The 12,402-nt window shown below is 42.3% G+C and overlaps 1 protein-coding gene across 1 annotated transcript in view; it reads right to left on the bottom strand.

Annotated features, from left to right (window-relative positions):
* Positions 1 to 2,424: 2,424 nt before the first annotated feature.
* Positions 2,425 to 12,402, bottom strand: part of LOC115357394 (desmoglein-2-like) — a 29,723-nt gene continuing 19,745 nt past the window's right edge. The window contains exons 7-13 of the mRNA XM_030048789.1: positions 10,536 to 11,110; positions 10,068 to 10,210; positions 8,600 to 8,821; positions 6,593 to 6,841; positions 5,553 to 5,674; positions 5,001 to 5,297; positions 2,425 to 4,026 (exon numbers count right to left, since the gene is read on the bottom strand). Of these exons, the coding sequence (XP_029904649.1) occupies positions 2,425 to 4,026; positions 5,001 to 5,297; positions 5,553 to 5,674; positions 6,593 to 6,841; positions 8,600 to 8,821; positions 10,068 to 10,210; positions 10,536 to 11,110 (3,210 nt within the window). The remainder of the gene's footprint in view (positions 4,027 to 5,000; positions 5,298 to 5,552; positions 5,675 to 6,592; positions 6,842 to 8,599; positions 8,822 to 10,067; positions 10,211 to 10,535; positions 11,111 to 12,402) is intronic.

Genomic DNA, 12,402 nt, shown 5'->3' with positions numbered 1-12,402 from the left:
ACATTCATTACCTGAGTTGGTTTGGACCAAGCAGCCATGCTCTTCAAATAGCATGAAGAGCATGAGACAGTGGAAACAGACTCCTAAACATGCTGTCAGAAAAAGTTACAGTTTACACTAAGAAATATAACAAATACAACAGAAACAATTAATTCTTCTCATTCTTCATTAGTAGGTTCCCTGTCATGAAGAGTTGGCTTTATTTTGGCCAAAACACTGAATCAGAATCATGGACAACTCCATACCAAAAGCATTTATTTTGTCCAGTGACATTAGCACAAATAAAAAAAGATAAAATAAAATTGAAAAAAATATGCAGCCAGTGTTGGAGGGAAACCTTATACAGACAAATAATCCAAAGCCCAAACATAAAGTAACTTATATAACAAATAACCTAAATGGCATTTCTTAATCCAGCTCTTAATCCCTATTATGACAGTAGTCATTTTTTCAGTGGGTTTAGAATATTGTAAAACTATATATGCAATAATCCAAGTCATTATAGCTTTCCATTTTACATATCTTAGGGCTCGAAAGCAAAAGTTGAACCAGTTACCAGCGTATCTGTGTTATAATATTTCAGTACACCATTACAATCCATGTTGTATCACAAACCCAGATTATTTATGACAGATTGAGTGTGTCACAGCATGCTCAGGTACCAGAACCTGGTTTGTTGGCCCAAACCAGGCAAAACTGTTGTTCACGGGTACCTGAACATGTCTGAACCCAGCGAAGCAAAACTATCAGTTTCAGAGTAACAGAGAGAAACCACCTTTATTTATACTTATTGATATGTACTCACTTAGATTTACCTACTATTTACTTAAACGTACTACCTGCCTACTTCCTTAACTTACTTAGTTAATTATTTCCTTACTTGCTTACCCAAGTTAGATACACCTGCATTCTGCCCTGCTTTGAAGCTGGATACTCAGTTTGGCCCTGCTCATTCCTATTTCCCAACCGTTTTTTTTTTTTTTTTTTTTTTTTTTTTTTTTCTCAGAATCTGCCTATAGAGCAAACAAAAATGCTTCCTTGATCAACCAACAGGTGACATGGAGTCAAAGCAACCTACAGGGATGGTGAAAAGTAATGGGCTTTTCAGGGGTCCACTTTACACCAGGTGCAAAATATACACGGTATCACAGCTAGTTTAGATGTCCCAGACAATCCTTGGGAAATCATCAAGAATGAGTGAATATGGCATGTTGTTGTTGGTATAGTGGCTGAACTTGGCATGTCAGAAATTACAGATAAGATTAAAAAAAGAAAGCTAAACCCAGAGGATAATAGTTAAGCAAGTGCACATTCACACTGTCACCTGAAGTATTTCTGTAGTATTCCTATAGTAACTCTGTCGCATCTAGGGTTAGATAGAAGCTAGCCTCAGTCAGGTGAGATTTTTTCTGTTGTAAAAGTGATGGTCTAGCCAGAGGACATCAGGTGAATGGGGTGAATGTCCTTCAATGCGTCCTGGGACACATGTCTGTTTACACCTCTAATGTGATGAAAAGGTGTCCCAGGCCTCCAAATGTGTCCTGACTCTGAGCGATTCGATCTCAAGATGCATTGAGGATGAATTGGTGCTATCCACACCTGGACTTAGAGGTGTCAGCTGGTGATCGGATCATGCAGGATGGAAGCCCAGTGGGAACAGGACTTTAGTTGCAAAACTCACACTTGCAGTCTATGTACTTAAGAGTGACATATTTCTGGGAACTGGTCAAAGAGTGTGAAGACTGCAAGTGTTTGGAGGTTTTGTCAACACACATTGGGACACGCTTGACAAAATGAAGATGTTTCCACTTGCAGCACCAGTAGCTGAAGTTATGATGGTTTTAAGGTGGTTTTAAGAATGGAATAGAGACTTTACAATTATGGGGTTCAAACTTAAAACTGTCTAGCTAATTGTGTCCTATAGGCTTGCATATGATTAATTAATAAAAACTAAACAACATTCATTCTTTCTTACAGCTATTTACATTTTTCAAATGGTACTTTACAGGCACATTTCACTTTGCATTTTCATGCAGTTTTAAACATGTGACATTTGTTTTTGCATCCATATGGGACTACAGTATTTGACCTCCATATCTATCACCACTTATGTGAACTTTCCAGTCCTTATTTCATCTATTGTAAACAAACCCGCAATGAGGGGAAGATGAATTTTGAGGGGAAAAACCTCTGGGTGTAAAAGCTTTCATGAATTGGACTTAAGTTGAATTATAGAAAGAAATAATCAACATTTCAATTTATTATGTTTTTTTGTTTTTTTTTTCCAATATAATGTTGGTTGTTTACATGAAACTATAGTTGACCTGAGCCTCAATTTCACCCCTTAATCAATACAGACTAGAGCCCATGAGCAATTCTTGCTCCCAGGCCTGTCATCACCCACTTCCACCACTGGCTGCAGTCCTATGTAGCCTGCCCTGGTCTTCTCTGAGCATCGTTCAGTGGTCTTTCAACTAACACCATGCTCCTCCTGGACGATCCTGACTTTGTTTCAACAGAGGATCCAGCCAGAGCCACTGGACTTAGTGGGACCGGACTGAGAGACACTGAATCCAAACTGGTGGGACTCTGCAACATGACATGCTGACCACCATCTATGGACACAACCTGCTCTGACAGCCCCATTTCTGACCCTATTGGTCCCAGGGTGACTTGTCCACCTGTCATCATGATACTCTGAGCAGCTGGCAGCATCCCTGTGTTAGCCTGAACATGCTCCAGCCTTGTCCCACCCCCTTGTCCACCCATCAGCATGATACCCTGAGCAGCTGGCAGCATCCCTGTGTTAGCCTGAACATGCTCCAGCCTTGTCCCACCCTCTTGTCCACCCATCAGCATGATACCTTGAGCAGCTGGCAGCATCCCTGTGTTAGCCTGAACATGCTCCAGCCTTGTCCCACCCTCTTGTCCACCCATCAGCATGATACCTTGAGCAGCTGGCAGCATCCCTGTGTTAGCCTGAACATGCTCCAGCCTTGTCCCACCCTCTTGTCCACCCATCAGCATGATACCCTGTGCAGCTGGCAGCATACCTGTGTTAGCCTGAACATGCTCCAGCCTTGTCCCACACTCTTGTCCACCCATCAGCATGATACCCTGTGCAGCTGGCAGCATCCCTGTGTTAGCCTGAACATGCTCCAGCCTTGTCCCACCCTCTACCAAGACCCTTTGGCCATGTGCCCCACCTGCAATTGCCACCCCATGATTTCCTACTGCCTTTCCTGAGCCTTCAGACTGAATCCTCTTGCGTCGTTTCTGACTCTTTTTCACCACCCTCTCTCCCATCATTCTTGGGACAGTGAATGAACCAGCAGCGTTTCCCCCATTTATAATTTGCTGTGTGTTTCCGGAGCTCCCACTGACCACGATCATTCCCTGCAAGTTGGTGGCTGGGGTTTCAGCCAACACCATCGTGTTCTGAATCTGTGGTTGGACGATGTAGTGCATAGGCTGCAGTACAGGAGTGGTGGTGTAGCAGACAGGCTGCTGCTGCAGTAGGACCATCTGACCAGGAGGAGGCAGCATAGCTGTTGCTGTTGCTCCTGTTGCTCCTGTTGTCACAGGGCTGATGGGAGCTGACTGAACCTTGTTGATGGTACTGCTGAATGAGTGGCTGCTGGTGTTATTGGTGACTACTTGGTTAAAGCCAGTGTGAGTGATCGATGACTGGTGTGACTGATTGTGACTGATGTTGACATCTTTGGCAGGGTTAGGCTCCTGGTGGTTGATGATGGCTGACTCCAACAATGGCCTGGTTAAATGGTCAGCTTCATCTACTTTTGATATGATGACAGTTTCAGGATTTGGAAGGGGTGGGGACTCAGGGGAGCAGATATCTGCCAGGGTCTTGAATTTTAGTCCCAGGTCATCGAGAAACTGGAGGTCGTTGTCGGCCTCCAGAAGGCTGCAGCAGCCAACTGAGCCGGCAGAGGAACCCTGGCCCTCAAATTCATACACCAACAGACCGTCCATCGCCGTTTGGTTCTCCGCTGCACAGACCGCCTTCTGCACACAGACAAAGACCACACAAATAAAATTGAGTGGCAGGCTAATGTCATGTTTTTTATGATTAGTTCCTTTGTTACTTAATGGGGCAATGCCATCATCTACCCAACACAACCACCAAATTTGCCAGGGTTTATTCAACATATGGGTTTATATCCATATGACTTCCGTTCAAAATGAATGGGTACACTTGGTTATTTCTTTTGTAAATTATTAGCCCTTACCCTGGTTAGAAGGGTAACCAGCAAAAAAGACACACTGACAGTTAGGTAGGGTACAAAGGCATGTAGTGTATCAATGGCCCATTGTATGATTTTACTTTATCTGCCTACTAATATAAAAATATACAGCGTACACTAAAAGTCTGAGGATGTGTCCAAAGTCGGCCCAAGGTGTCTGGAACCATCATTGTATGATGTCATTTGTAATGTATTTGCACTTGTCGTCTGCATACAGTAGCGGTTTTAGGCACGGGCGAAGCGGGCAGCCGACCGGGGCGGCATTTTTTCATGTCACGTGGGGGGCGGCAAGAGCGCAAAAAAAAAAAAAATCATCCTCGCTGCAAAGCAGTTTTCTATTACCATATTCATCTGAATATAAGATGATATTTTTTCCATTGGAAGTAGTAGTAACATGGAAGGGCGCAAGGCAGTAATTTCGCCCAGGGCAGCAACATGGGCAGAACCGCCACTGTCTGCATAAATGAATTTTTCATCATTATGTTTGAAAATATCTTCTTATTTACAATGGCATGACCATAGAGAAATCTGGCATTAGTTCTCAAAGGCCTTTGATTCCCACTGCATCAGGAGCACTGTGTATGTATAACTTTTGAATGGAACATATCTTATTCTTTGGGGAATAAGACTTTTGGACTCTGCTGTCTTTTCCTGTTTTTATAAGGTATTTCTCTTTACTATGTGCTTGGTCTATATGCTCAAAGACACACTCAGGTGGTGAAGGGGATTCCTTACCTGGGAGTAGTAATCATGCAGAAGGTCATCGGGAAGGGCAATGTCAGGTACGTAGTGCAGAGTATGTGCTTCCATTACCAGGGACTCCATTTCTCTCTGATCGATCATGTCACTGTAAAGTTCTCCCATGGATCTGCTCTCATAGATCCTGCCGTTGCTCCCTGAACTGAAATTGTAAGCAGTGCCCATATTAAGGCTTATTAAGGATTGATCCAGGTTAGGAGCCGCATTGAGAGTGTTGTTGGTCTGTGTGCCAATGCGTGGTGTGTAGAGAGGAGCGGCGAGCAGAGGGACCTCCTGTCAAACGGAGAAAACAAGGGTTAGGCTATTAAAAACCCATTTCTAAAGGATGAGCAGTACCTTGACATTTTGACAGGTAGAATCTTATATAAAAAGCTGCTCTGGTGGTGGAAATAATCTTATTGCTCGAGTCAAATTCTAGGCCATTCACCACTGGCTTTAGTGACAGCCATAGGAAAAGGTTCCCTATCAAATGCAATAAGTTTTTGCTCTTTAAAGAAGTTCCTCTGTCTGTGCTTCCATGTATGTTACCCTGTCTTCTCCTTGGCCCTCGGTGTGGTAGGAGATCAGATGGTCTTTGGCATCAAAGGGAAGTTCAGCGAAGGTCCCGGGCAGCATTCCACATGAGCAGGTCAGCAGTAGGAGACCTACGACTGAAAATCACAAGCAAAAAGCACAAAATCTAGACAGTTCAGTAAATTCGACAATTTTAAAGATGAAATTAATAACACTTCCAAAATATCAAGCATACAAATTCAAGTCACATATAATGCAATTATAAGTTTAAACTGATACTAACTGATATAATTTCATTAAAAATAGATCATGTGCCAGGATGGGATGCAGTTTGTTTTAATGCATTTTGAAGAACTGATCAATACCAGCTTGAGAAATGTTTAACCTGATTTGGCTGAATGAGACATTTTCATCAGATTCCACACAACTATGACTGAAGGAAATCCTTGTTTCACAGTTAAAGCACTATCTGTACCAACAATAAAGCATGCAGGATAATATTCATGTGGTGAAAATCATCAATACATACTAAATATATACCTGAAAATGGAAAATAGATTTTCAAGTTTGTCCCCTTTTTAAATAAACATCTGGTGTAGAACACGACCAGCAAACCTAAAAACCTTAAAAAAAAAAAAAAAAAGAACATCCGAGGCAGACTGTTCTGCAGAAAAAAAAATGTTCAAGAGAAAAAATACATTATTCCTATGGAGCATTTAAAAAAAAAAAAAAAAAGTCTGCCGGCCATATCCAACACAGGAAGTTTATTTAAAAAGGAGATAAATGTAAAAATATATAAAAGATATCAAAGATATCAAAAATATCTTCAAAGAGCACCTAATTCTTGCTTGCTAGAGTGAGGACCCATACAGTGCTCCTAACCTCCAGTTTCTACTTTTGCATACACTTAAAAATATTGGCTATCAACAAGCTCAATCCAAGAATGTAAGTTCAGATGATTTACCTCTAAAACTCATTGTTTGAACCCTAATCCTAAAGCACTGGATGTTTTCAGGTGATAGTTTACAGGTCATGCTGACACATTTCATACTCACAAAGCAGTGCCAGAAATCCCAGGATGAGGGCTGCTATTCCAGGAGCTGCGAACGTGGACGACGTGTCCTTGCGAGCAGCCGTCCGACCCTCTTCCTCCTGGCACGTCTCGCCCTCGGCACAGGAGCAGGCCTTCAGCTCAAAGAGCTGAGGCTCTGGGCAGGCCAGACCCTGCTGGTCCTGGATGATGAGGGCAACCTTGTAGTGGCCGGGCCACAGGGGGCGGAGAGGCCTGAGGGATGCCATCGTATCTGCAAACAGGATCAGGATGAAGTGGTCACACTGCGGTTCATCAGTGAGGACAGCAGTCAGCAAGCATTTGGTCCATGTGGAGATGAAGCTCTTATTACTCTTATAGACCATGCAGGTTTTTAAACAGTCGTTTGTATTGAGCTACTTTATTAGATTTTGCTTTTTGTGTTTATTTTTCTAAAGATATATAATTTTTGTCTTTTAGTGTTGAGCGGTATAGTGTGTGTACTACTGTTCCTGGATAACCTGCTATCTATCTATCTAAAGATGATTTAAAGTGAAGTTTTTTTTTTTTTTTTTTTTGCCCATATAGTGGTACTTGCTGCTCCATATGTGTGTAATAGACAAAGCTGTTGTAGTTCACTGGAACAAAACTAAAACTAGGTATGAAGAAAACATTTTAGTTAACTGAAATAGAAATTTTAAAAAAAATTTAAACTGAACCAATATTGTGTTCAAAACATTACAAAACTAACTAAAATAAACTCAGTGTGTGTGCAGTGTGTTCAGTGCTGCTGCTGGTCAGTGTGGGTGTGTGTTGGTGTTGATGGTTACTGAGACTGGGACGTGGACATGACTGGGAGTCACTGCCTTCACAAAGTGAAGAGCTATTCTGACAAACAGCGGCCAGATTAGAATAAAACAACTGACTCCCACTGGCACTGACAGTAAGAACAACTCAACTCCAACTCAACATTTTCAAACAAGAACAACTCAGACTGGGACCAGCAAACCCACTCTGGACTGAACTGAAAACCAAAATTTAAAAAAAGAAATAAAAATAAAAACAAATGAAAAATACAAAACTGTAATAATTCTGGTAATAGAATGTCTAAGTTTCTTCCCTGTCAGAATGACTGGGCTGTTCTTTTGAGGGATGCACAGCAACACACATTTGTTTGAGATTCATTATCCTCCTCCAGCCCTCCTGCTTGCTCACTGTGGGAGCTACTGCCTCTTTATCACCACACGGGGGCGCTCCCTGACTGACACGCTGGCTTCATGGGAGCCGAAAATGATCCAATGCCAAATCTGTGTTGCTGTGCACCACAATCTGGGTAAGAATCCAAACTCCCACTTTACTCATCGTGATTACAAAGACCATTTCTCACTCATATCTTTCCACATGTACTGTATGGGAATTACTTCTTGGTTGATTTTGCTTTGCTGCCATGCATGACTGTATGACTGCACACAAAACCGGCAGAGAAATGAAAGAAACTGGCCTGAATTTGAAATGCAGCCTCTAACAGGACGATACCACAGCTGCCAGATCTGAGGAGAGAAACTCCAAGCACGAATCACTCGAACCGTCGATTCAGTCCAAACACCAAGCGGAGATGTGAAACTCTGCTGTTCGTGCATATGGCAAATCCACCATGATGTAAATACAGCATGATTATTATTATTATTTTTAAATGATCCTCCTCAAATGTGTCTTTAAAACAAAAAAAAAAAATAAAAATAAGGCTTCCTATGTTTTCAGCTTCACATTGAAAAAAAAAAAAAAAACAACTTGCTTGCTTTGGGCTCCATTTTACAGTCTCAGTTTCAGTTTCTTTCCCGAGATCTGGCAGCTGTGGTATAGTCCTACAAGAAGCTGATTGGCTTTTGCTTTACAAAGTCAGGCCAGTTTCTCTCTGTCACACCCTGTCAGACAGTGTCCATGATAATATCTACAAACTCATAACAGAGCTGGCAATTATTGTAACAGAGTGATATTACAGGATATAATAACACAGGAGACTTGTTCATACCACTTAAAGGCTCAACCTTCCAGTCCTCCTGGCTCACTTCAGGCGCCAGGCTGAACACGAAGGGAGCTGCGTTGGGGTCATCGTCGCCGTCCTGCGCCGTGATGTTGACCTTCTTGGTGTAGGAGCACACAAACTCCAGGTGGCTGGTCAGCGTGGGGCAGTTATCGTTTTCATCTCCCACCTGCAATGCTATAGTCCCGGTGGCCGTCTGTGAGGGCATATCTGTGGGAAAAATAATGTTTATGTCACTCAATAAAGCACTTAGTCACTATGTTTTGAAAAGTGTGATGCAATTAAAGCTTTATTATTATTATTATTTATTTATCTGACACCCTTACCCTGGGATACATACAGAAAATGCAACAGTGGAAAATGTGAATGTGCCTAGTCAATGGTATGAGAAGTCTGGGATACATTTGACATTTAAATGAAGACTGATTTGTAAAAAAACATAAAAAATATTTTGATTCATACTGGCAGAGGATAAGACTGACTGGCCTTTATGCAATATGTAATACAAGGCCAATATTTCAGAGCTTTTCACTGCACTGACCGCTCCTTGGGCAGAATTTGCTTGGTGCTGGAAAGTCACTGTCAAATTTATTACACCAGCACAGCGGCATTTAGCCTCTGCCAACAGACCAGAGGGCAGGTGGCCACTTTTTTGTTGGTCTGTTTCATGGGCGTTTCCTCTCAAATTAAAAAATGCAGGGAGATTATAGTTGTGATCTGATCAATCAAGACTGATAGTAAACACTGACTCACGCTAATAAACACCTGTGACAAGCTTGTCTTATCTTGGTGCCAACAGGGACTGTGCTTACTTTCATACAAGAAAGCTGACTATTGTGTGAAACCAGCCTAAGGCAGGAAATCTGATGACTCCAAAACCCCAGGGTGCATCACAGAGTGACTGGCACCATTAGCTCGGGCTCAAAACAGGTGGTGGCAGATGTGTTTTTCATTTCCTTATAATTTCATCACAGATAAGATTGACAAAAATATTAAGCGTTCTTCAAAGACTGTGTAAAACAGACAGTTAATTATTTTTCCCCTGAACTTTATACAGTTTGAGTTGATTGTATATTGTGTGCCAGTTTCCTTTGCATCAAACAGGGATGCACGATAGTAAATTTTCCAAATGAGCATGTGCTTCCAAAAAGAAAAATGCAGTGCAAAACAGGTATTTATGTAGTGCCGGTCACATGGTAACTAGGAAATTAGCAGCTGTGTTCATTTTCCTACTGCTTCTTACTAGATGGGACACTAAAATGGCAGCAGCCGCAGGCGCATCATGGCACAAAATTCAGGGTAAATAGCGCCTCTCAGTAAATTTGGCCCCTGGTGTCATGTTTTTAATCAAATTAACCCAATTTTTTACTGAAAAATATTCTAGAGAAGTGTCTTAAAGTGTGTCATCTGAAGACACACGGGTGCTGTTTGTGCTATCACACGTCTGTGAACTCACCCTGTGTTAGGCAAAGTATTTTAGCGGTGTACGTCCCATTAACCAAGAAAGGGGACTCTCTGTCTGGTTGTTTAATAAGTCTGATCTCTGCTGTCTCTGGGTCAATCGATATCCAGTTGTCAGGGTCGTAGCCTTTAGCATATCTGTTGAAACGAAGTGCAACACCATTTTTTTTAGACATAGTTTAGACATATATTTTGAAAAACAGATGTTTTTTAGATTATAACATGTATATAAGTTGAAATTCTGCTGGTTACTACAGTGTGGCTGATATATTTCAAGCCAAGATTACAATTCATACAGTCATGCACAACATAAATGACCATGGTTTTACACACACACACACACACACACACACACACACACACACACACACACACACGCACACGCACACGCACACACACACACACACACACACACTTTAATGAGGCATTTTGATAATTAGACTTAAAGGCAAGTTGAGCTTACTGAACATTTTCTGCAGGCTGTCCAGAGTCTGTGTCAGTGGCCCGGTAAGAGGCGATCACCTTTCCTAACGGTTTGTCAGCTGGATTTTCCGACACAGATACAGGCTTCACCTTGGGCTTGAAGCCAACACCCTCGCGCATATTTACCACAGCAATGTTCACAGGGTAACTTTTGCGTTTGCTTGTCTTCTTTCTGGAAGGCTTTCTTTTCCCGCCCCCAGCCCCACCTCCGCCACCGGCCCCACCTCCACCACCTCCCCCACCAGCGCCGCCTCCCCCACCAGCACCGGCCCCACCACCGGCCCCGCCCCCACCGCCGGCCCCACCAGCCCCACCAGCACCACCAGCCCCGTCTCCACCACCAGCCCCGCCTCCGCCTCCACCCCCACCTGCACCTCCGTCTCCACCTGCACCTCCAGCTCCACCCTCACCTCCTCCGCCACCTCCAGCCCCATCTCTGCCCTCGTCTCCGTCTCCCCCCTCATCCCCATCTCCAGCTCCATCCCAGACACCTGGTGCTACATTAGATACGACCACCCCGAGCTTAATGTCAGGATTCTCTTCAAAATCAACAGGCTGGAAGAGAAACACAATTGGAGGAATTTACTGTTATGCTGAAAATGAATGACCAAGACTACATAAACTACAAAAGATCAAATACAAACAAAAACATAAAACCTAAGTAGCAAATTATTTGGCAGAGTTACTAAGTGAAAGAGGCATATTGACAATGGCTCCTTATGATTTGGTGATAGGAAACCAGCTAACCATATTTTGTGCAAATATTCAATGTCTTTTTCAGTATCTTTTAATTTTTGATTCAGGTCATATGCCAGCAATTTTTAAGTGGAACCAGGTTAATAATAATGACTGCTATAATAATAGCAATATATAATAGCAAAAAATTTTGTAGTATATTTCTAATGTGCTAATGCCAATTGTATAAACTTTATTCCAGACTCAGGTCCATATAAAAGAATACATACGAACACACAGACAGAAAAAAAAAAAAGATTAAAACACATAGAGACATCTATTCCAGTGCTTCCAAAAGTATGACATATATTTTGTGTCACTTTGGGCAGGCACCGCTAGGGCCATAATGACTCCATTCTTTGACTGGAGTCGACACATAAAACTGTACACAAACTTTCTAAGCACAGCATGAAAAGTGGGTACATCACTGCTTACAAACATGTGGCTTGCACTTGTCCATCTTGGGTGCCTAAGTAAAATCCTAAATGCATCATTATATGCCACTTGGACTTTTCTCATTTTTGCAGCACTGTACCTGCACCACAGGTGTGGAGTATACAAAGAGGTACAATACGACCTAAACAACGCTATCTTGACATCATCAGTACACTTAATAAATTTTCGCGCAAGCATGTTAGCTTGTGCATAGAGTTTGCAGCACTGACGCTGGATGTCGTCATCATCACACAGATCATCTCTGATTATGTGGCCAAGATATGTAAATTTGTTCACAACTCCAAGCACTTGATCTGCTAGAACAAAGGAGGAAAAGTTTGACTTCTTGTCCTCCTTGGTTTTCACAATTAAAATAACACTCTTTCTCGAATTAAACATAATGTCATACTGCACACCGTAGCAGGAACAAATTCTAAGCAATTGCTGCATACCAACACTAGAGGGAGACATAATGACCAGATCGTCAGCATATACAAGCCGCTCTCCCACCATACATCCAGTTCTACACTGGTTTAGCTATCTAGACAGATCATCCAAATACAAATTGAAAAGTACGGGTGATAAAATTCCTCCTTGTCTCACACCATTGGTCACTAGGAAAGGTGCAGATATACTTGTACCCCATCGAGCATGCATCGTTTGATGTGTATACCAGT

Source organism: Myripristis murdjan, chromosome 4, assembly GCF_902150065.1.
Source record: "Myripristis murdjan chromosome 4, fMyrMur1.1, whole genome shotgun sequence".
NCBI lineage: Eukaryota > Metazoa > Chordata > Actinopteri > Holocentriformes > Holocentridae > Myripristis > Myripristis murdjan.
The sequence above is the reverse complement of the archived record's forward strand: the minus strand, read 5'-3'. Positions and strand labels throughout refer to the sequence as shown.